A 24,405-nucleotide genomic window follows, 5' to 3' on the forward strand; every position below is an offset into this window, starting at 1 on the left:
TTTGTCAAAAGAGAAGAACTTTGGGTACATTCTTTCTAGAATAAGGATCTTATCTCAGCCCTTCTCTTCCACCGAGTGTCCATAGATATAGTGCCTCAGTCTTTTTCTTGAAAAATAAAATAATTCTTTAGCTCCTGTTAACCCCCCTGTACAATTTCTGCTTCTCATCATTTAACTTCCTTTCATCTCAGTTCCTGTCAAGTTCAGGCTTAAAGGTTTCCTTTAGGCATATCAAGAGGCATATATAGGACCACATTGACTTCCCAGAGGGATTGTCTCTTAGCAGGGGACCTCATGGGAATAGCATTATGGTGGCTGTAGAAATAAAGCTTCTTGTACTTGAGGTGTTCTTCATCTAGTAATACATTAGGTGTAAACAGTGTGTTAGAGTTTATAGAAAGTGTTTTTATATATGTTATCACATTTAAATTCCAGAACATAAGGAATAATTTCTGCAGTTCAAAGCAAGGCTCCCCCCACCCCCAGCTGTCTTTTAGTCTTTCAAAGGGCTATAATAGAACCTTGAATTTTTAAAAATGAGGCATTAGAATTATGGATACAAATTATAAGATGGATTTTCTCATGCAAAATTTTCCCCCTTTACCCACAATTTCTTTGGCTTTATTTCTTAATTGTTTTTAAAGTAAGAATTTATTTTCTTTCCCATTTCCTCTCTGCCTCTAGGGGGAAAATGAAATCCTTATAAGAAAATGCATAGTCAAGCAAAACAGATTCCTACATTGGTCAAGTCCAAAAATATGTGCCTAGACATAAATTTTTAGCACTCTATTCGAACAACAAATAGTAAAATTAAAAATGACTGTTGCCTGTGTCCTTTTATTAGGAGATGGAAGTTCCTCTAACAGAAATCCGAGATAGTTACATCAAGGCGATTAATAATTTAGCAACTGAAAACCAACAGCTAAAGAGGGACTTGATAGAGATCAAGTCTAGGTTGGAAGGTTCTTCTGCTCATGTGAGCCAAGATAACTATGAGCGTGTTTTTAGTGAGACACACAGCATATTGCCTGAGCTCAAGAATTCAGAGTACAGGTAAAGTGATTTTTAAAAAAGTTTTCTTTAAAAGCAGTCCCCCAAAATAGATTTTAGCAGCAATTTTTTTAGTATCAGAAGTTTAATTTGCACTAAAATGCAGCTTTGCATTTTATTCTGCAATATATAGAAAACTTATTTTTATGTTAAAATTAAGTTATATAGCCCATTAACTATTTGGAAATTTTGTATCAGTGCTGTGCTTTTTAATAAAGCTTATGCTGATTGATGGTGACATCTACAGTATTCCACAGTGCAAGGTTCACAGCAGATTAATTGAACTGTCAGCCAGCCATTTCCATTTTCTCTTCCCCTGGACTCTCTTCCCAAATCCATTGCTTTCCCCATGAGAAGCAGGCTTTTTATAGAAAACCTGTGCCTCTGGCTAATTCATTGTAGGCTACCACTATAAGAAAACACATATCTGATGGAAAAAACTCTCATTTTATTTCTGCTTTACAGAAATAATGATAATGTCCAGTGTGAATTGTTACACTTCTTATAAATTACAAACTAATTGGGTGATTTGTTAGGTTTTTAAAAATGGGCCCATTTAAGTTTTATTAGAAAAGAGCAAAATTGCTGTAATGCCCAATTGTGTTTTTTAATCCACCATCCAGGAGAACACATGACTTGCAGCATAGTCAGCATGAAGAAACTGAAAAACTGCAGAACCACTACAAGGGCGAGCTGGGAGCTCTTAACATCCCACATCTTTCTGTTGGAATGAACCCTGTGTCCACTGCACTTATTGGATTGAGTCCCCAAATCAGCACTTACAGCTCTACCTTCTCATTGACCTCTGACTTCTTTATGCCTATGGCAATAGATGTAAATGAGGCCAACTTTTCCGATTCTATGTCAGAGTCAGATGCTGCCATAAATCATCAAGAAGAATTTTTATCATTGGTATGGAAGCTTTCCACAAACTTTCTACTGAAAGATCAAAACTGATAGTCGAAGTGGATTATAGAGTAATCTCTGAAGTGTTAAATTGCTGTAGTTTTAGATTCATTTGAATTTCTTATTTGGGACAAATGGCCTTTTATTAGGCTCTTGGAAACAAAGAGCATAGATTTCTGTTATGTTTCATTGTGTGGAAGTATTGATCAATAGAGGGATCAAATAAAAAACAAACTTTCACAAACAAAGTACTAGTCCCTCAAAATGATTCAAACCATTTTTCTCTGTCAGATTTTGGGCGGCAGGTAGAAGTTGCTGGCCTTGCCGTTGAGGAATGGGTTTAAGTAAAGTCACTGAGCGCCACTGAGGATAATAGTTACAACAGCTAGTATTTGTATAGTATTTTCAAGTTTGCTAAATACTTTATGTCTATTATTTTGTTTGCATTTTACAATCACCAGGTGAGGAGGCACTGCAGGTATTATTTTCCCTCTTTAATAGATGAGGAAACTGAGGCTTAAGCAGAAGGTAGAAAGGAAGGAGAGAGAATAGAAGACACACACAGGCAATAGTAGAAGCACCATGCCATCTCTGGCACCAGTGCCAAGGTCTAACTGCCCCTAATGTAGAATCAGTCATTACTGAGCAGGGCCCATCTATTTCACAGAATCTAAGTTGAGAGACCAAACCCTATCTGAACAGGAATCCCTTTTTACAATATCCCTAATGAGTGATCATGTAGCCCTCACCTGAAGACTCATGAGAGGAAATTCATTCCCTGCCAAGGTGACCCATTCTGCTTTGGGGCTGTATCAGATGTAATGGAAATTTCTTTATTATTATTATTGATAATAATTATTAATAATATAATGACTTATATTAAGGCTTTAAGGTTTTCCAAAAGCATTTTATATACATTATCTCATTTTATTCTCACAACAGCCCTATGAGGTAAGTGCTATTATTACCCCCATTTTACAGATGGGGAAACTGAGACTCAGAGATACTAAATGACTTGCCTAGGGTCACACAGCTAATGAGTATCCAAAATGAGATTTTTTTTTAAAATTTGTTTTTTTGCGGGGTAATGAGAGTTAAGTTACTTGCCCATGGTCACAGTGCTAGTAAGTGTCAAGTGTCTGAGTTCAGATTTGAACTCAGGTCCTCCTGAATCCAGGGCTAGTGCTTTATCCACTACGCCACCTAGCTGCCCCCAAAATGCATGTTGTGCTAAAAACCTGCTACTCCTCCCAAACTTGTTCCTAGATGCTCCTAGTTCAATTCTCTGGGACCAAGTAACACTAGTCTGATCTTTCTGCCTGAAAGCCCTTTCTTTAGCTACTTGAAGTTAGTCATGTACCTCTTTCAGCCTCAAGTCTTCCAGGATAAACATCGTTCTTCCAATTAATCTGTGTATGAAGTGGTTTTAAATCCTGTCATCAGTCTTTCCTTCTCCTGATGTATTTCATTTTGCCAATGGCCTTCCTAAATAAAACGTGGGTACCAAACTGAATATAGTATCCCAAATGTGGTCAGGGTATGTCTTAGAAATGTAAAATTCAAAATATAATCATTGTAATTTTTTTAATGTGTCAAGGCATCCCTGGATATATTTTTGGTTTGCTTATCCCCTCTTGGTTTTCAAAAGAGGGCATGAGATGTTTTGTGGAGTTGTATTTTGAATAATGTTTTTGACCTAAGGTTTGTTTTTCTCTTTTTGGTATGGAGCTGTGATTTAATCATTGTGGGCAATTTCCAGTGTAAGTAACTCCCTCCATGGAGGCAGATTGGCAACCTAACTCATCTGTAATTTACTATTGAGAGTTCCCTTGCTCTCAGAGAGACTCAGTGATCACAAAGCTAGTACGTGGGAGAGGAGGGCCTTGAACCCAGATTTTTTCTGACCCTCAGGCCAACCCTCTAGCCCCTACTTCTTGCCTGTTCTTCATTTTATCTCATCTGTGCCTTACAATTTGTAGGGGTTTTGTACTTTTACATGAATATAACTTTTATTCTTCTTTTGAAGGTTTTGAAAGGGCAGTAGCTATAAAGTACACTCCTAATGGGAGACAATATGAATTGTGTAAGCAGGTTGTGCAGCTAAAATCTTTTGAGTTACATTTCAGACCAATAATTTTATGCTTCTGTAGTAAGTGTCAGGGTAAGGAGAACCCTGTGCTGCTTTTTTGATGAAGAGACTTTTTACTAATTTCTCTTGCTCTTTGGATAAAAATTGAGGAATAAGTATTCCTTCAGCAGATAAACTGTATACCAAGGTAATTCTTTTAAAACACAATCTGATGAATGGGTTATACTGGGAATTCATTTCTATATTCAAAAGTTAATTAATATTTTTATTTTCTTTTTAGCGTCCCTTGCCAACATCTCCCATTAGTTCAATAGCTACAAGATTTTTGGAAGAAGAGGAACTACGTTCTCATCATATCCTGGAACGTCTTGATGCCCACATTGCTGAGCTGAAAAGAGAAAGTGAAAGGACAGTGAGACAGTTCTCAAATCTAAAGTAACTTGCTATGTCAGGATCCTCCAAATACAATGACCCTGAAGAGTGTGTCCTCTCCGATAGTGGAGTTTCTCAAAATGTGAACAACACCTGAAGACAATAGCACCTGACTGCCCCAGTGATAGAAGTGGTGAAGAAATGACCCCTTTCCTAAACAGGATGATCCCTCCCATGGGGCACGTGATCAAATGTGTGCTCTCTGTCTGGAGGACTTTTGATAGTGTCTGCTCACCAGACTAGACTTTTCTTTTCTGTCACATGCATATTTATTGTCAGAGAGATTGTGATGCTGTCTAGGTGTTGATACAGTGTGAATATATCTGTGTGCTAATTTAAAATAAAGATTTTATAATGTGTATTCTATTTAGGGAAATGTTTTTTTTAAGGGGAAAAAATGGAAATTAGGTATTACAGGAGTTCAAGGAAATGATCCAGTTTAACTTTGCTGATATTTTATATAGTGTATTTGAAGAAAATATTTGAAAAAAGCTTATTTGTCTGTGCCATTGCCAAAATATTGTCTATATAACACTAGATATTTAGGCTTTCACTGGACTGGAGTTCTATTTTGATGTGCTTCCCAAATTATAAAATACTGAGGCTGTAGAGCACAAAAGCAAATCAAGTATCTAACCAAGTATGATTAGTGTGTAATACAGAACATCATCAATTAATAAACAATCATTATGTGGACCTGCTATATGCCAGGTTCTGGGAATATAAGTGCAAAGAATGAAATGTCTGCTCTACCATATGAGCTTTTGTTCTAATGGGGGAGACAAAAAGTACTTATGAACACTTATTCAGCACAAATATAAAGTTAATAAATACAAATATATGTAAAATAATTAAATACAAAGTAATCTGAGAGGGAGCACATTAGCAGTTGGAGGGATCAGAAAAGACTTCAAGGAGAAGATGGTGCTTGAGATGTATCTTAAAAGAAGGGCTTTCTGTGAGGCAGAGGTAACAAGGGAGTGCATTTCAGGCACTGGGCCCAGCCCCTGCAAACTCATAGAGGCAGGAGATAGAGTGTCCTGAATGAGGAACAGAGATAAGGCCAATTTGGCTGGCTCAGATAAGCATGGGAAGGGGAATGTCCAATGGGGCTGGAAAAATAGATTGGGACCAGGTTGTGTAAGACTTTAAAAGCTAAGGAATTTATAATCCTGGAGGCAGTAGGAAGCCCTCTGGAATTGGTTGAGTAGGGGAATCATATGGTCAGTTCTCTGCTTAAGGAAAATTACTTTGGTAATTGTAGGAAGGATTGGAGAAGAGGGAGAGACTTGAGGCCAGGAGACCAATAATTTAGGTGAGAGGTGATGAGGGTCTGAATGAAGGTGGTAACAGTGGGCAGAGGTGAGATGTGAAAATAAAGAGTAGCAAGATTTGGAAACTGATTGGATATGTGGAGTGAAGAAGAGGAGTCAAAAATAACACTAAAATTACAAAACTGGGAGCCTAGAAGGGTGGTGGTTCTTTTGGCAGAAATATGGGAGTTTGGAAGAGAGCTGGGTTTAATGAATAATAAAGATTTCAGTTTTAGACATGTTAAGTTTAAGGGATGTCTGATTTGAAATATCTAATAGGCAATTGGCGATGAGGGACTAAATTGCAGGGTAGACTTTGGGGCTGGGTATATATAGAGAGAGATCTAGGATTCATCTGCAGAGATAATAGACCCCTGAGGTCTGATGAGGTTACTGAGACACTGTATAGAGCCAAGGGTTCTCTTACCCTTGTGTGTGTGGGATAGATGGACCCTTTTAATTGGCGAAGCCAACTCATTCTCAAAATAATGTTTTCAAATGCATAAAGTAAAATACAGAGCATCACAAAGGAAAACAACACAAAGTTTTGAGGGTTTTTTTTAAGTTCGTTGACCCCCTCCCAGGTCAAGAACTCTTGAGACAGATGAGGACCTGGGACAGAATCTTAGGAAAGACCCACCATTAGGGGATGCTATTTAACATAAGATGGTGTTAAATGGGAGAAGTAAACAAGTGTAGATGAGATTTGCTTTATTACATACTTTGTGATGGGTAAGATTCAAGAAGTTTCAATGAATAAGAAACGTCCATTTTGAGCTTTCAAAAAGAGACACTTTCTCAAAATGTGTTCGAGAGCCTTTTGTGTGTATCATTTATATAGAGGAAATTATTATTATGTACAATCCTGGTTTAAATTTAATTTGGCATGACACATGCTGATTTATAGAGTAGTATTAACTTTTTTAAATGCTTGTAAACCATTCTTTAATAATATATTCTAGAATTTGACCAGAGATCAAACTCAGACTCGCTGATCTAGAGCTTAAAGAATTAATTTTCTTCCATTTGGGTGGGAAATTGGGACATATGCCTATCTCTGGTTTGACAGCATTATTTTTCTTTGTTCTCTTAATTTCATTTTCAATTTTACTTGAATTTTCATCAACAAATACCAGTATTTAATATATAAGAACATAAAAATAAACAAATAAAATAAAACAAGAGGTCATAAAAATTATGCCTGTGTCCATAAATTTTTATGAACCAATCATTAACCACAAACCAAAAGATCTTGTTGTTGACTTCAGCCCATTAGTAAATCTCTGATTTTTCTAAGATCACTGATGGTATGTGGCAGTCATATGGACTAGTTATCTTAGCACCCTGGAATGTAATTCATTCTAAATTGAACTCACTGACAGCCACATTTTTTTCCTATCATCTCATTGCTTTTCACCAATTTCAACTTCCTATTAGTCATTTTTGTTCTTTCCTTCCTGGTCTGGAGAATGTTCTCCTTAGTAGAGAAAACATAAGCAAGATGAAAATGGAATAATTCCTCCATATGTATGGGGGGTTTTGACCAAAGAGCCCCCATCTGGAGAGAACTCACAAGATGCTCTGTCTGCTGCTATATCTGCAGGGAGGCTTGGTAGATCTGTTGTGCAAGAATCCTCTACCTCTAGGATGGGATGATGAAACTGATGCCCAGAGAGGTTTGGTGACATAGCCAAGGTCATACAGGCATGCAGGCTCTGCTTCCAACAACCCCACCCATGACAGCCATGGAATAGTCTTATCTCACTTGGGGCAGCCCAGGAGGAGAGTTCTGGGATGGGACCTGGGGTCCAAGCATGTCCTGCACCATTGCCCTACTCAGACATCTATGGCAGCCCCAGTCAGAGCCCGGCAGCCAAAGCAGAGAAAGAGCAGCTGTCTCCAGCCTTCTCAGCAGAGGACTGCAAGCCCTCAAGCAGAACCAACACAGGAGGGGGTGTGAACAGCAGCCCCAGCGAGGAGCCACGCCTTCCGAAGCGCCGGCCCCCCTCTTCTGGGAGGCAGTTCCCTTGTTCCAGCTATGGCTGCCGGCTGGCCTTCCCCAACCCTCGGGAGCTTGCTCAGCACCTGCACAGTCACTTGCAACCCACCCAGTCCATGGAAGGGAAAGTGTTTCACTGCTCAGCCCCATGCTGTCCAGAGACCTTCCCCAGCATGCAGGAGCTGATGGCCCACACCAAGCTGCACTACAAACCCAACAGATACTTCAAGTGTGAAAATTGCCTTCTCCGCTTCCGGACTCACCGCTCCCTAGTCAAGCACCTACACGTCTGTTCAGACCAGACCCCCAGCCCGGCCCCACCCCCAGCCCCCCTGCCCCCAGCCCTGGAGAAGGAGCTGCCTGATGCTCAGAGACCAACTGGCCCCAGCCCTGACAAGGCCCCTGACCCTGACCCTGGATCCTTGTCCCAGGGGCCCATTCCCTCTACTGGATGCCTCACTCTATGGCTCTGCTGCACTGCCCTCCTCGTATCCCAGCCAGGCCTCAGGCCCTGTACCTGCATCCTTCCTACCCTACCTTGGTCCCTACTCCTATGGGCTGACCCTGGGTTCTGGTCCCCAGCGCCTCCGTCCCTTCCTGCCCTCCCAGGCCCAGGGTCTCCCTAGCTCTGGCCCTGGTTCAAGCTCCAACACTAATGCAGCTGTCTGGAAAAAGAATCAGGGTGCCAGCGGCAGCCCACGGAGGCCCCCTGGGAGCTCTGAGGGGCCTACAGGTCATTCTTCTACCAGCCGAATTGTATGGGAGCACACCAGGGGCCGCTACACTTGCATGCAGTGCCCCTTCTCCACGGCCTCCAGACCCGCCATGACGCTTCATTTGGAGGACCATCGAAAGACTCCACCGCCAGCCCCACCGCCCCAGCCCCCATCACCCTCAACTCCCCCTCAACTGGAGGCTCAGGGGGGCCCAGTCTGGTCACTGGAACCCACTCCTGGATCATCAAGTGGTCCTCCTTCACTCACCTCTCAGTCACCCAGGACCCAGGGCCCCCCAGCCTCAGGGGAGGACTGGGATCTATAAGGCTGGGAGGACAATTCTCCTGTGGCCCCCAAGTAGTTACTAGGCCACCCTGCCATGGAGTCATTCACTCCTGGGCAGAATTTGCTGGTGGCTTGAGTCATTCCCTTTCCAAGATGGATCACTCCCTCTACTCTCCACTCTGGGCCCTGGTGACTGCAGGGGGTGGGGAGGTAGAAGACTATTTTTATAATTAACTTAATAATGTTGCTTTGGAACTCTGGGTCATTGGGTCCAGTTGTCCTGGCTTGGCCTTTGTAAGATCTAATTAATGTTAATTGGTTAATTGATAGTGGGGAGATGCTAATTGGTCAAGTGATATTAGGGAAAACAGCAGATACAGGCTTGCAAAAGAAAACATTTGAGAACTCACAACTCTATGGGGAGTGGTGATAGGGGTGAGTGGGACAAAGGGGTAAGCAGGAGCCACTTCCTAGGGACTCAATCTGATAATGTGTGAGTTTGGGAGAGTCAGCCCCAGCCTATATGTTACATTTAATAATAACTGAAATTTGTTTACTACTTTAAGGCTTACAAAGCACTTTATATACATTAATTACCTCAGTTGGTTCTCACAACAATCCTACAAGATAGCTGTTGAGACATAGTTATCCCCATTTTGCCAGTGGAGAAACCGTAACTCAGAAATTGAGTGACTTGTTATGGAAGGCTAAATTAGAAGTCAATGGACTGGTTCACCACATCAGAGCCTATAAACTCTAGTTTGGTAAGCATTCATTTCTCTGTTTCTTCAGATCCCTCCCAGAGATCACTCATCCCTCATGTCACGATTCTTCCATTTCCCTGACTCCTTTAGAGGGACCTTGTACAAGATTGTCCATAGAAATAAGTTACAAGTGCACTTGCTAGTATTGTTCCATCTAAATCTCCTTTGGGGTAGAAAAATCTCTTCCTTGATGTGAGAAATTCGTTTCTCACCATGAATCTTGGACTAGTTGAACCCCACAGAATATGTGTGCCAAAAAGGTGCTGCCAACATCTGGGGTGGTGGGACTGAACTGTAGGGTCTCTAATTTCCACTTGATCCCAGAATATGCATTGCATTTCTAGCCTTTCCCCTCTCTCATGAAGGTCACTTCTAGCACCTCGTAATATGAACCAGAACCACTGATCTGCTGGTCTGTCAGACTAATAGCACCTGCTTATGGTCACACAGCTTGTAAATGTCAGGGGATGGGAACAAACTAAGGATTCTCATTTAAAGTACAGTATTTTTTCCCACTGCAACACATGGTCTCCCTTCCATCTCTCTCTTCTTTTCATCTCATTATCATTGATGTATTCATCCTAAGCAACAGTTATTGAATTTTTTGGATCTTCTGGACACAGTTGTTATTGTTTTGTTTTGTTTTTTTAAGCTGACTTTGTTGTCTTCACCAGATAGGTCTTTTTCTTTCTTTCTTCTTTTTTGAGAGGCAATCAAGGCTAAGTGACTTGCTCAGGGTCACACAGCTAGCAAGTGTCTGAGGCCAAATTTGAACTCAGGTCCTCCTGACTCCAGGGCAGGTACCCCCATCCACTGTACCACCTAGCTACCCCCAACTTGGTCTTTTTCTGAACTTCTGGCCCCTTGGTATTCTCCGAGGACTACATGAGAAAAATTGATGACTTGCCATCTCTTCTGTTTGAGGTAGTAAAGAATACTAGCATGGAAGCCATGAGACCCGAATTCTAATCCTGCCTTTCAAGTTTACTAATTCTCTTACTTGAGGTGAGTTCCTTTATTTTTCTGAACCTCAATTTCCTCCTCAGGAACATGAGGATTAGAATATTTCAACTATCTACCTCTCTGGATTTAAAAAAAAATTATTATTTTTAAAGGCACTCTGTGAATGACTGTGTATCTGTCTGGTTTTATTATTGTTATTGATCATAGAATATTAGATTTAGAGTTAAAAGTGACCTCAATGGTCATAGTTCAGTAGTGTAAAATTAAAAAAGAAATGGATCCTTGTGGGTCACATATGGATTTAGAAAACCCCAAATTAACATTGTCTATATAGCATTAGGTTTTTATTTATTTTGTTAAATAGTTCCCAATTACATTTTAATCAGGTTCAAGCTACACTTTTCCTTTTGTGGTCCTGGGGCTAGAGGCCCCAGTAAGTTTGACCCCTCTGCCAACCATCTAATGATAGAGGTCAGGAACTGAGGCTTGGAGAGATTATGACTCGACTAGGGTCAAACAGCTAGTAAGGATTAAAGGTGGGATTTGGAGTCTTTCAAATCAAAGTCTTTCAGACTCTAAGTCCAATCCTCTTAACCATTACAATCATACCTACTTCATTAGAGGTTCTGCCTCCCTGCTTCATGGTCTTCAAAATATTTCAACCTAGGTTGAAAATATTGCATTTTTTAAAAAACAAAACTATCTTTGACTGCCAAAACCCCCCATAAAAACAAGAACAGACCAACCAAATAAACCCCAAGCTTCTCCCACACTGGGTGCTGATAACACACAGCTATTAGGACTCTGTTTATTTATGCCGAATATTAATAGAACAGTCTGTCACCATAATTCTGTCAGCACCATCAAGTGAATTTCTTCTTACTCCAATATCTCCCATGGAATAAGACATTCTCCCTAGATGTCAGAAGCCCCTGCCAACTGTTGGAATTGTTTAAGAGTTCTCCTTTTTCAATGTCATGGGGGGAGAAGGGGAGGTAAATGGCTGATCTGATTCTCATTATTACATAACCGAATAGAGAGAATTCTTATTTTTGCTTGTTCCCTGATTGTATCCTTTTCTGTAAAACTGATACCATTTTAGAAGTTCCCTGTCTAAAATAAACTCACATCCACAAATATTCACAGAGGGTATAATCTGTGTGAACACCTGTCCAAGGGCAAATACTTTTTAGATGTACTGCCAATATACCTAAATGCATTATCACTATGGCAGGAATGTTTTGGGCTGTGTGCAGAATTCGTTCTTTGCCATGTGACAGATGAGTGGGCTTCCAGTAATATTGTGATGACTGACAACAAAATGAATCCACAAGCTGCTGCATATTTTCTTGGGTGTTTGCTACTGTGTAGGAGACCCTGAGCTTTTGAAGTCTATGCTAGAGGAACATAAACTCTGACAGGTCCTACTAAGCTGGAAAGGGTTCAAGAATGGACCTGGTGATAGATTCTAGGCTTGTTTGAAGACCAGCTGAGTCATCCAACTGTTGTCCACTAAGATATGGATGTTTTGACCATAGCAATTCATGAAGATAGGAAAAAGGTCGCTGGACTTGGAGGCAGGATGTCCTGGGTTCAAATCCCACCTCAGACACTTAGTAGCTGTAGGACCTTGGGTAAATAATTTCACCTTTCTGGGTCTCAGTTTCCTCATCTATAAAATAGACTGTTTGGGTTTGATAACCACACAATGCTGTCACTTTGAGCTCCAAATCTATGATCCTGGGGGCAGCTAGGTGGCACAGTAGATAAAGTACCGGCCCTGGAGTCAGGAGGACCTGAGTTCAAATCCAGCTTCAGACACTTGACACTTACTAGCTGTGTGACCCTGGGCAAGTCACTTAACCCTCATTGCCACACCAAAAAAAAAAAAAAAAAAGAAGGAAAGAAAGAAAAGAAAAAAATCTATGATCCTGTTATCTTAAGACATTGGAAGAGTTACCTATCTGAATTAGGGGAGGAAGTACCCACATCAGTGAAATCATATGTTTTGAAATTGATATTAGGGAAGTATATAGTCCATGGAGGAGGTGGCAGAGTGGTTTTGTATTGGCTTTATACCATAGACCATAAATATGAAACTGGAATTCTTATAGGATTAACTAAAGAACTTTTTTTAAAGAGAAACTTTCAGTCCATTGAAGTGGAAATGTGGAAATTGAGCATTGAAAATGTATCCTAATACTAGCAACCAAGTTCTTCATATCCACAGCATAACTGAGTAAAATTGATTGAATAAAACCAGGACTATTATATAATCCTGGTTCATTCCGTTGGTAATAGGAAAGAGGCAGATAAAATACCTTCATCTCTAGTCTGACTAGCCAGTCTATCATGAAGTAGTCCAACCTTTTCTGGGAAACTGGTGCTCATTAGGCAATAAACTCATTTCTTAAAAGTTTACTGATAATTATTATAATAATTCACATTTATATAGTCCTTACTGGTTGTGAAGTGCTTTCTATAAATTATCTTGAAAAGCCATAAGGTATTTAATGCTTATAGTATTATCTATACAGGCAAAATATCGAGGGCCAGAGAAGTGAATCTTAAATATGATAGGGCCTAAAATCACACAGAGGGTAAATTGTAAAACAAAGACCCGGATTCAGACCATTTGACAGGCATCCAGTGATTTTTCCCTTATACCAGGGGTTCTTAATCTTCCTTGTTTCATGGTCTCCTTTGGCAGTCTGCTGAAGCCTATGGACCCCTTCTCCAAACTGAAGTTAGAGATCAATGAAAATAAAGATGTAATTTTTTCCCATTAAAGTTTATAGATTCTTTGAAATCTACCCTCTTGAGGTTAAGACCAGAAAAGGGCTCCTGCAAAAGGTGGTGCTTGAAAAGAGTCTCAAAGAAAACTAGGAACTTTGAGGTGTGGAGCTGATGAGGGAGAGCATGGGGAACAGCCAGGGCAAAATCATGAAGTTGGGAAGTGCTTAAAGCAACAGATTAGATTTCTTCCCCTGAAAATGCCTGTTCATGTCTTTTAACCATTTATTAATTGGGGTATGGATCTTATTCTTATAAATTTTAATCCATTCTCTATGTATCTTGTGAAGGAGATTTTTATTTAAAAAACAAAACAACTTACCACAAAGATTCTCCCCCTCCTCCCCCATTTATCTGCTTCCCTTCTAATCTGAGCTGCAATGGTTTTGTTTATTCAAAGACTTTTATATTTTATATAATAAAAATTATTAATGTTGTCTTCCCTGATCCTTTCCTCTGCCTTGTTCATTATAATGTCACTCTTCATGTCTAAGACATCCACTTATTTGGCTCTCACTTTGGTATATGGCATGAGATGTTGGCTTATACCCCATGTTTAGCAGATTACTTTCTATTTTGTGCAGGTCGTGCAGTTAGTGTCTGAGGCTGTATTTGAACTAAGGTTTTCCTGCCTCCAGGGCTGGCATTCTATGCACTGCACCACCTAGCTGCCTCTAGTTTCCCCAGAAGTTTTTGTCAAATAGTGAATTCTTACCCCCAAAGCTGAGATCTTTGGATTTATCCAACACTAGTTTGCTGAGTTACTTTGCTTCTGCATATTGTATGCCTAATTTGTTCCACTGATTGACCTATTTCTTAATCACTAGCATTTAAAAAAACAACTGATTGCTCTTTTTTTATTGAATAGAATTTTATTTTCCAAAATATATGTAAAAACAAATTTTAACATCAATTTAAAAAAAATGTGTTCCAACTTCTCTTCCTCCTCTATTCCCACCCCCCACCCACTAGAACTCAAGCATTTCAAAATAAGTTATATATGAGTAGTCATGGAAAACATTCCCACATTAGCTAGGTTGTGAGAGAAAACTGTCAAAAAACTCCCAAAACTTCAGACTGAGGAATTGTCAAAGAGAAAAAAAAAATTTTTTTTAAATGTGTTTCTAGGGGCAGCGAGGTGGCACAGTGGACAGAGCACCGGCCCTGGATTCAGGAGCACCCGAGCTCAAATCCGGCCCCAGACACCCAACACCCACCAGCCATGTGACCCTGGGCAAGTCACCCAACCCCAATTGCCTCACCAAAAAAAAAAAGAAAGAAAGAAAAAAATGTGCTTCCATCTATTTTCAGATACTATCACTTCTTTCTCTGTAGATGGGTTGCCATTTTCATAAGTCCTTCAGGGTTATATTGGACCATTGCCTTGCTGAAAATAACCGCATGCTTCCCAGCAGACCATCTTACACTATTGCTGTTATTTTGTATACAGTGCATTTCACTCTGCTTCAGTTCATGTAGGTCTTTCCAGGTTTTTCTGATAGTATCCTGTTCATTGTAACCTAAATAAAGTACCTTAAACTTGACAAATAATTTTCTTCATATTAGCCCAGCAAAGTAGGTACCATACGTTTTGCCATTATATTCAATCATCATAACTATTTCCCTCCATCCTATTCCTTTACCATGATATTTACTCTATTTTCTATCTTCTTTTAAACTATTCCTCCTCAAAAGTGTTTTACTTCTGACTGTCCCCTCCCCTCCTCTGCACTCCCTTTTTTTTTCACCCCTCCTTCCTTATCCTCTTCCCCTCATACTTTCCTGTAGGGTTAAATAGATTACTCCCCCCAACTGGGTGTGAATGTTATTCCCTCCATGAGCCAACTCTGATGAGTTTAAGGTCTTTGAGCTAATTCTATGTTCCAAATTTTCTTCCTCCCTCTCTCCTTAACCCTCCCTATGAAATCAAGTAATTCAATATGTCATACTTGTGCAGTTATGCAGAACCTTCCTCGAAAGTATTTTGCTTTTTACTGCTCTCTCTCCCAATCTGCCCTTCCCTCCTTCCCCTCTCCACCCCCCTTATCTCCCTCCCCTCCCTCAGGGCAAAAATATATTACTATACCCACTTGAATATGTATGTTAGTCCTTCTTTGAGTCAATTCTGATATTAAGGTTTACTCACTCCCCAACTCCTTCCCCCCTTCTGCTCTCCTCCATAAGCTTTTTTCTTGTTTCCTTCATATGAACAACCTCTCCCCAGACCATCTCTCCCCTTCCCCCTCCCCCAGTCTATTTCTCCTACACCTCAACCCTATTTTAAAGATGTCATTATGGGTTAGTTAGGTGGCATAGTGGACAATGCACCAGCCCTGGACCCAGGAGGCCCCAAGCCCAAATCCGGCCCCAGACATAAGATACCCCACAAAGAACAAAACACAAATGCTTTACAGATATCATCCCTTCATATTCACTTCAGACCTGTGTCCTCTGTTAATTCCTTACTGAGATAGTTCTTATGAGTTCGAAGTATTATCTTCCCATGTAGGAATATAAACAGTTTGATCTTTTAATATCCCTCATGAAGTCTTTTTCCTGTTTATCTTTTTATGCTTCTCCAGGGTCTTGTATTTGAAAGTCAAATTTTCTATTCAGTTCAGGTCTTTTCATAACAAATGCCTGAGAGTCTTCTTTATCATTGAAATTCCATGTTTTCCTCTGAAAGATGATAATTAGTTTTGCTGGGCACGTGATTTTTGGCTGTAGTCCCAGTTCCTTTGCCCTCTGGAATATCATATTCCATGCCCTCCGGTCCTTTAATGCAGAAGCTGCTAGATCTTGCTTTATCCTTATTGGAGCTCCACAATATGTAAATTCCTTTTTTCTAGCTGCTTGCAATATTTACTCCTTGACCTGGGAGTTCTGGAACTTGGCTATAATATTCCTGGAGGTTTTCCTTTTGGGAATCTCTTTCAGGAGGTGATCGGTGTATTCCTTCAATTTCTATTTTAGCTTCTGCTTCTAGAATATCCAGGCAATTTTCCCTCACAATCTCTTGGAGGATGGTGTCTAAGCTCTTGTTTTGGTCATGGTTTTCAGGTAGTCCAATGATTTTCAAATGATCTCTCCTAGATTTATTTTCTAGGTCAGCTGTTTTTCCAAGGAGATATTTCACATTGCCCTCTATTTTTTCATTCAATTGGATTTGCTTTACTGTGTCTTGATTTCTCATAAGGCCACTAGCTTCCATTTGTTCAATTATTTTCAGCAGACATTTTTTTAATCTTTTCCATTTGGCTTTTCAAACTGTTGACTTTTTTCTCATGACTCTCCTGCATTGCTTTCGTATCTCTTTCCATTCCTTTCTCTCTTTCTCTACATCTTCGTTCTATCTCTCCTACTTTCTCTTCAAAGTCCCTTTCGAGAGCTTCCATGGCCTGAGACCAGTTCATATTTTTCTTGGAAGCTTTGGATATTGGAGCTTTGACCCTGTTATTATCTTCTTTTTCTGAGGATGTATTGTGGTCTACCTTTCCCCCAAAGAAGTTTTCGATGGTCTTCTGCTTTCTCTGCCTACTCATCCTGGCTTACTATTTCTTGGCTTTTTACTCCTTCTTAAAGTGTAGCACTGCTTCCAGGACACACTGTTCGTGCCACAGCGTGGCCCAGAGGGTAATTGGGCTTCTTCTCAGCCTGCCTGGCTTGTGAGTAATCACAGCTGCTTTCTCTTTGACCCGGAAACAGAAGTCTGATTGAACTCTGATTCTGGTTGGAAGCTTGGCATGCTTTTACCCCTCCCCCACTGGGCCACCACTACTCGATTCAGCCCACTGGTCCAGACCCAGGGTGCTTTGCCCCAACTCCAGTAGATACTGCCTCCACTTCACTCCGGCCTACTGCCGAACCCCCTCACCAGTCCGTGAACGGAGCCTCAGAAGTTGCTGGTGCTGAAGACTCTGACATGCGCTGGAAGCAGTGTCCCTGGTTGGGTCCAGACTGCGCGCTGAGCTGTTCAGCCTGATCAGTAGGTGATCAGAATTGCTCTCTTTTGCGGAGAAATAGTCTCACTCAGTTCTTATATGCATTAGGCTGTTCTGGGTTTTGATTTTTACCGCATTATTTGGCGTGAATGGACGAGTTTATCTGGAGCTTGTGGGAGTCACAGCCTCTCCTCCGCCATCTTGGCTCCACCCCTCCCCTGATTGCTCTTTTATTGTATAGTTTTGATACCTGCTTCTGCTAGGGGACAATTTTATATAGTTCAGTGCCTAGGTTGTAAGGTACTAGCAGCTATTTATTTATTCCCCACTGAGGGTAGTTTTCACAGGAATTTGATCAAATCTGGGACCCTGGATTTTGGGCTTTATTACTATTTTAAGATGAAATTCTACCTGACAGGCCTTACCATAGGACCTTGAAAAATGGAGAAACAGTAGGAGAAACTTTCCCCACTATCTCTAGTAGGAAATGAAAAACAAACATCTGTGTGTCACATAGTGGGCATGCAGTCACAACAGAATTTGGTTCTTTCTAGCTTATTTATACATAGGTGTGTAGTAGATAAAGCTCAGGTCTGAAGTAAAGAAGACTGATCTTCCTGAGTTCAAACCTGGCTTCAGACACTTAGTAACTATGTGACCCTAGGCAAGTCAGTTGACCCTGTTTGCCTCAGTTTCCTCATCTTTAAAAGAGCTGGTGAAGGAAATGCAAACCACTCTAGTATCTTTGCCAAGAAAACCCCAAATGGGGTCAGAAGAGTTGGACATAACTGAAACTACTGAATAACAACCAAGTTTTTTTTACAAGTCAATAATATGTCATGGAAGGAGTGAAGAGGTTGTTATTCCCTCTCCCCATCCCCTAGTTGACAGGTCACAGAATGTACTTACATGAAGTTTTCATTTGTAAACAAGATGCATCTATACTCTGTTCCCTTTATGAGGTATGAACCCTTCTTTGATTGGGCTGTGAAAGAAACATGATTAGCTAAGAAAGCAGATTATCACACCTCTGAGGACTTTAAATGGTTGGGACCTGGATCAATTTTAGAGAAGAATTTACATCTCCTAAAGGGATAGACATCTTGTATACACATTAAACCTGATCATTTAGGACTATATTCTGTAACTACATCGAGAGGAGCAGCACTGGGGATCACAGACCCCTTCTTTCCATTATTAATAGAACCACTGTCCTTTATAATCCTATGTTCAAAAAACATCTGGTAATAATAAAATCTGGCTAAAAGGTAAGGCAATGGAGTGAAATAAATCTGGAAAAGTAAGTTGGAACCAGACTGTAGAGGGCTTTAAATGCCAGACCAAGGAATTTTTATTCAATCTACCAGACAATACAGAGTTATGAAGATCTTTGAACAAATGAGCACCATGGTGACATCTGCACATTTGAAGTGACAGGAGGTAATACAATAATAGGCCAGGTGAGAGCTGATGAGGGGGCTCCTCTAGGGTGGTGCCAATGTTGAATAGGGATTATTCTCTTTGTAGAATAGGGATGCAAAAGACCTTCAGAAATCATTGATTTGATCCCTCTCCCTCCAGAAGGGCCTGTGTCTAAATCATTTCTAGCTGACTGTGAATGATTACAGCATCTTATAACTCTTATCCTGAACGTTTTCTCTTTTGACTTGAGCCAAAACTTCAACAATTCAGGTCTGTTTGAATTAAAGATATGTGAACTCTTTATATCATAGTCATAGACTTTAATAGCTGGAGAGAACCTTAGAGGATACCAAACCCAACTTCTGTTTTTCACAGAGGCTGATGATTCTTCCCCCGCCCCACATTTTTCATTATTCATTCATTTCTTCATTCATTCATTCAGGAAGAAGTTGAAACCTCTCAGAGGGGTAAAAGGATTGATACTAGGCACATTCACATGTAGATAGCATGAAAGGGAACTTAAGTCTTGGATAAGTTATTTCACTAGCTTGCCTTCAGCCCATAAGTTGTACCATTGAATGATGTCTACTGTGAATATATTGTTTAATTCTTTAAGCATCTGTAATTTCAGCAGTGTGTCATCCCTCTACTGTAACATTTCCATGAACTTGGAGACAGTTTTTGAGAGTTGTTGTAATCAAGAGAAGTCTCAGGCTGCAGCCGCCCTGATGATGGGCCTCTATGAACCGTAAGAGATGACTAGTTCTTGGATATCAGACATGAAAGTCAACCCTGGAGCCATGCTTGACATATCTTTTTTTTAAAATTTGTGCCAGGAGATATAGAGTGAAGGAGATCTCCCATTGGGTGTGAGATAACTCAAAAGTGATAGTTCCAGATCTCATCCAAGGAGAAATTTTCCTGAAATTTCTAGTAAAGCAAGTCAGGGACAGAGCCCTGAAGAGAGGCTGAAATGGAATATCTTCTCTCTTGATGCTGGAAGCCCCAAGGGCCTGGCTTGCTCTTCTCTCCCCTCTCACCAACTCTGTCTGCTCCTTACCCAGAAAGGGGCATTGAGTAATCAACTTCCACCAATAAAAAGAGTCCCATGCAATTGGCCCTTTGAGCCAAGGATTATAAGAAAGAGCTTGAGATTTTAAACCCATACAAAGACTGTAACTCGATAAAACAAACCACCTGCTTTGAACTCTGCACTTCACTGGTTCAGGGCCTGACTCCAGGGCTGGTGCTCTATCCACTGTGCCACCTAGCTGCCCCAGCCTTTAACTCTTCTGATCACTCTCTCATCCCCACCCTCTCTTCTCTCTAGGTTCCCAGGACATCGCTCTTTTTTGGTTTTCCTCCTACTTAATTTACTACTCCTCTGTCTTCTTTGCTTGATCCTCCTCCACATTGTGACCTCTAACCTTAGGTGTTCCTTAGGGTTTTGTTTTGGCCCTCTTCTCCCTCTATACTTAGTGATCTCATCAGCTGTGATGGACTGAATGATTGTCTCTATGCTGATGATTCTCACATCTACTTATCCTGCCTCAATCTTTCTCCTGACTTCCAATCTCAAATTTCCAGCTCCCTTTCAGGCATCTATCCGGTAAGCATCTTAAACTCACAATGCCCAGAATGAACTCATTTGTTTTTCCCCTAAAACCTATCCCCCCTCCTACATTTCCTATTACTATAGAGGGCAATACCAGCTTCCCAGTCCCTCAAGGTCACAACCTAGAAGTCATGCAGGACTCCTCACTATCTCACCTCCTATATCCAATCTGTTGCCAAGGTTTGTCAACTTCACCATTGCAACATTTCTTGAATACACTTCCTTCTTTCCTTTGATATTGTCACCATTCTTGTGTTGGCCCTCATCACTTCACACTTGGACCACTGCAATAGCCTGATAGAGTGTGGGGGTAGGTGGGAGGTCTGCCTACCTCAAGTCTCTCCCAAATCCAATTCATACTTCATTCAGCTGCTAAAGTAATTTTCCTAAAGCAGAGTGTGATCTGGGGCAGCTAGGTGGCACAGTGGATAAAGCACTGGCCCTGGATTAAGGAGGACCTGAGTTCAAATCTAGTCTCAGACACTTGACACTTACTAGCTGTGTGACCCTGGGCAAGTCACTTATTGCCCCACTAAAAAAAACCCCAAAAACAACCAAAAAATGAAACAAAACAAGAATAAAAAAAAAAGCGAGTCTAATCATGTTAAACCCCCCACCCCCACCCCACTCCCACTACCCACTTAATATATTCTGGTGACTTCCTATTGTCTCTAGGATCAAATACAAAATGCTCTGTTTTGTATTCAAAGTCATTGATAACTTAACTCATTCCTACCTTTCCAGTCTTCTGACACTTTACTACAACCCACTGGCCTCCTGGCTGTTCCATGAACAAAACACTCCATCTCTTAGCTTCTGGCATTCGCTCTCATGGTTGTCCCTCTTGTCTGAAACACTTGTCCTCCTTGGCTCCAAATACTGACCTCCCTTACTTCCTTTATACCCCTTCCAAAATTTTACCTTCTACAGGAAGCATCCCCAGCCCTTCTTCATTCCAGTGCCTTCCCTCTATTGTTTCCTATTTATCAAGAGGTACTAGTCCTCCTCCACACCCCATACACCAACTATGCATATATCTAAATATCTATCTATCTACATCTTCACAGATGTATATGTGTACTACACTAATATGTGTGAATGCAACACATATATTTGTGCAGATTATAACTTGGAACATGGTATATTTTCATTCATTCAATAAACATTTATTGAGTACCTATTATGTGCAATACACATAGATGCTGGGGGTTGGGGGAAGGAGCAGGGAGGTAGGGCAAAATATAAAGAACTATGATATAGTCCTTGCCTTCAAATAGTCTTCAATCTAATTATTTCCCCATTATGTACTCCTTTTTTCATTTGAAAAAGTTTTATTGATGACTTTTGTTTTTGTATTACATTCATTTCTCAAAACATATCCTTCCTCTTCCCCTACCCAGCAAGCCTCTCTTGGTAACAAAAAATTTTGGAAGAAACAAACAAATCAATCAAACAATTCAGTAACAACAACCTTGTTTGACAACAATGCAATGTCCCATACCACATATGTATTGCACTCACATGTGTAATACATGCACACACATATATATGTACATACCTTTATGTATGTATTGATACATAGATCCACATTTCTAGATAGATCTCTCTCTATAGTCTTATCTACACACAAACACAGACTTTCTCATTCCCACTGCCAAGCTTGGCTGTCATATTTACACAGTGCCTAGTTTTGTTTTATTGTCCCTTCTGTGTTCATTGTTGTAGTCTCTGAGCATACTGTTCTCCTGGTTCTGCCTCCTCTCAGTTCATGTTTTCCCAAATTTTTCTGCCTTTCTGGATCTAAGTACCATAAAAGAAAGGGTTTCCTGTTGTAATATCTCTATGCTTCAGATAAGTAGCCTGGGGTAATATAATAAATTGAGCACTGGGCCTGAAATCAGGAAAACTTGGTTTAAAATCCTACCTCCAACTCTTTTTTTTGGGGGGGGGGGCAATGGGGGTTAAGTGACTTGCCCAGGGTCACACAGCTAGTAAGTGTCAAGTATCTGAGCCCAGATTTGAACTCAGGTACTCCTGAATCCAGGGCTGGTGCTCTATCCATTGTGCCACCTAGCTGCCCCCCCTACCTCCAACTCTTAATAGCTGTTTGACAATGGACAGATACTTTAACCTCTCTGAACCTCAGTTTCCCCATCAGCAAAATGGGGATTGAAGTTCTTACTTCACAGGATTTCTGTGAGGCTCCAGTGAGATGGAAACGTAGATAAAGAACTTTGCAAACTATAAAACCCCATATAAATTTTAGTTACTATGTTATTCTTGTTCTCTTTATCTTTGTGAATTTGCCATCTCCATTAATCCCAGCCAAGGATGCAAAGATTCAACTGTCCATCGGTTCACCTGAAGCATGCCTCCGTATTATTGGTTGGAAGTTTACAGAATGGGGGTGAGAATGAGCTGGGGAAGAGGGACAGTGGGTGTGTTCGTCCATCTAGACTGCCCTGCTTGTAGCCTCAGCCCAACCAGGATAAAGTGATTTCTTATTCTTTGTGTCATTTGAGGCAGTGAACCATTCTTCCCGATGCAAACAAAAGCAATCTGAGCAATCTTTGCACAGCAGGTAGGTTTCCCCTAGAGGTGAAATGCCCAGAACACTACTTTTCAGATTGATCTGTTGAAGAAGCACTGATTGCTTCCTAGAGGCAAAAACCATCAACAGTTTTAGGCAGGCTGCAGCTCTTTTAGATTGTACTCGGGGGAATTGGGGCTTGGGCAAAGGAGTTCACTTTTACACATATATTTTTAGTTGATTTGGAAAAAAAAAAGCGTATATCACTTAAATGCAAGCAAATTACCATTCTGGATGTTGTTACCCAGCAGCCTTTAGTTTAACAGTTAAATAAGTGGCTCATCTCCCTATTATTCAGTGTTTGAAAAGGTGATGCTCATCCATCTGTCAGAGTATGTGCTCAGTGAAATTCTGCCTGGAGGCAAAGAGATGGACTAGATGACCTCTGGAGGTTCCTTCTAGTCTTTAGATTCACTGCTAATCTGCTTTTAGCATGTTTTATAGTTGACAGTTATGACCACTGTGAAGTCAGTGCCCCCACAATAATCCATTCTAGGTACTCATGATTTTTACAGAAATCAGCACCGTAGATCTAGGAAAGACCTTAGACATTTGTTAGATCAATTCAATTCAAATAAATAAACAAAAATTTATTTATGCACTCTTATAAGGAGATGCTGCACGAGATGCTGGAGATGCAAAGACAAAAATGAAAGAAAAAAGTCCCTGCTTTCAATGAAATTCCATTTTCCCGAGGATGATTGAGCATGAGCAGTTTTGAGGAACACTGCGGGTCTTAGGCTGGGTGGTAGAAAGAGAAATCGACACAGTGACAGCAGAAGGTGGTAGTCACAATGAAAGGGATGATGGGGCATATATGATGGGGGTATGACTTCTTACTGGAACTGGTGCCTACTTCTACTTATCCTTCTCAGTGAAGGGTTAACAGCTGTTGGTCAAAGTCAGATGCCTCTGTCAGTGATTAGACAGCTAGAACTGGGAAGCACTAACACTCCTGAGTTGTACTTTACACTGGATATTCAGTTCCACCCACTGGGCTAAACTGAGACCTTGATTCTGTATCTACATCTAATGAACATTCAGTGGGAGCTTTCTTGTAAACACTCCTTTGTCTCCTCAAGGTAGGACTCCATTTGTGAATTGTGATTTTCCTAAAGCATAGGGGCAACAATGTCACCCCTTACTCAATAAGCTGCAGTGGCTCCCAGAAACAAATACAAAATCCTGTTTACCATTCAAAGCCCTTCATGACTTAACTTCCTCCTCCCTTTCCAGTCTTCTTACCCCCTTCTCCCTGCATCCAGGGACACTGGCCTCCTTGCTGTTCTGGAACAAGGCACTTCATCTCACTCCATTCATTTTCTCTGACTTTTTCTCATGCCTGGATGTTCTTCTTCCTCATATCTACCTCCTGACTTCCCTGGCTTCCTTTAAGTCCTAACTGAAATCCCATATTCTTTTTTTTTTTTTTTGGTAGGGCAATGTGGGTTAAGTGACTTGCCCAGGGTCACACAGCTAGTAAGTGTCAAGTGTCTGAAGCCAGATTTGAACTCAGGTCCTCCTGAA

The 24,405-nt window shown here is 40.7% G+C and overlaps 2 protein-coding genes across 2 annotated transcripts in view; both read left to right on the forward strand.

Annotated features, from left to right (window-relative positions):
* CEP63 (centrosomal protein 63) overlaps positions 1–4,801 on the forward strand; it is a 58,518-nt gene extending 53,717 nt beyond the window's left edge. The window contains exons 13-15 of the mRNA XM_043995728.1: positions 845–1,053; positions 1,674–1,962; positions 4,326–4,801. Of these exons, the coding sequence (XP_043851663.1) occupies positions 845–1,053; positions 1,674–1,962; positions 4,326–4,484 (657 nt within the window). The 3' untranslated portion in view covers positions 4,485–4,801. The remainder of the gene's footprint in view (positions 1–844; positions 1,054–1,673; positions 1,963–4,325) is intronic.
* A 2,783-nt stretch (positions 4,802–7,584) lies between these two features.
* LOC122747575 (zinc finger protein 414-like) lies at positions 7,585–8,830 on the forward strand. The gene is made up of 2 exons (XM_043993518.1): positions 7,585–8,277; positions 8,372–8,830. The coding sequence occupies exons 1-2, from the start codon at positions 7,585–7,587 to the stop codon at positions 8,828–8,830; spliced, it is 1,152 nt and encodes a 383-aa protein (XP_043849453.1).
* The last annotated feature ends 15,575 nt before the right edge of the window (positions 8,831–24,405 follow it).

This window comes from Dromiciops gliroides, chromosome 3, assembly GCF_019393635.1.
Source record: "Dromiciops gliroides isolate mDroGli1 chromosome 3, mDroGli1.pri, whole genome shotgun sequence".
Lineage (NCBI taxonomy): Eukaryota > Metazoa > Chordata > Mammalia > Microbiotheria > Microbiotheriidae > Dromiciops > Dromiciops gliroides.

What these genes read in the sequence shown, in the direction of transcription:
- LOC122747575 (XM_043993518.1), top strand. Translation starts at nt 7,585, where the DNA reads ATGGGACCTGGGGTCCAAGCATGTCCTGCACCATTGCCCTACTCAGAC. An exon ending in TCTGCTGCACTGCCCTCCTC is followed by an intron (nt 8,278 to 8,371) that starts GTATCCCAGCCA and finishes TCTGGTCCCCAG; the next exon opens with CGCCTCCGTCCCTTCCTGCC.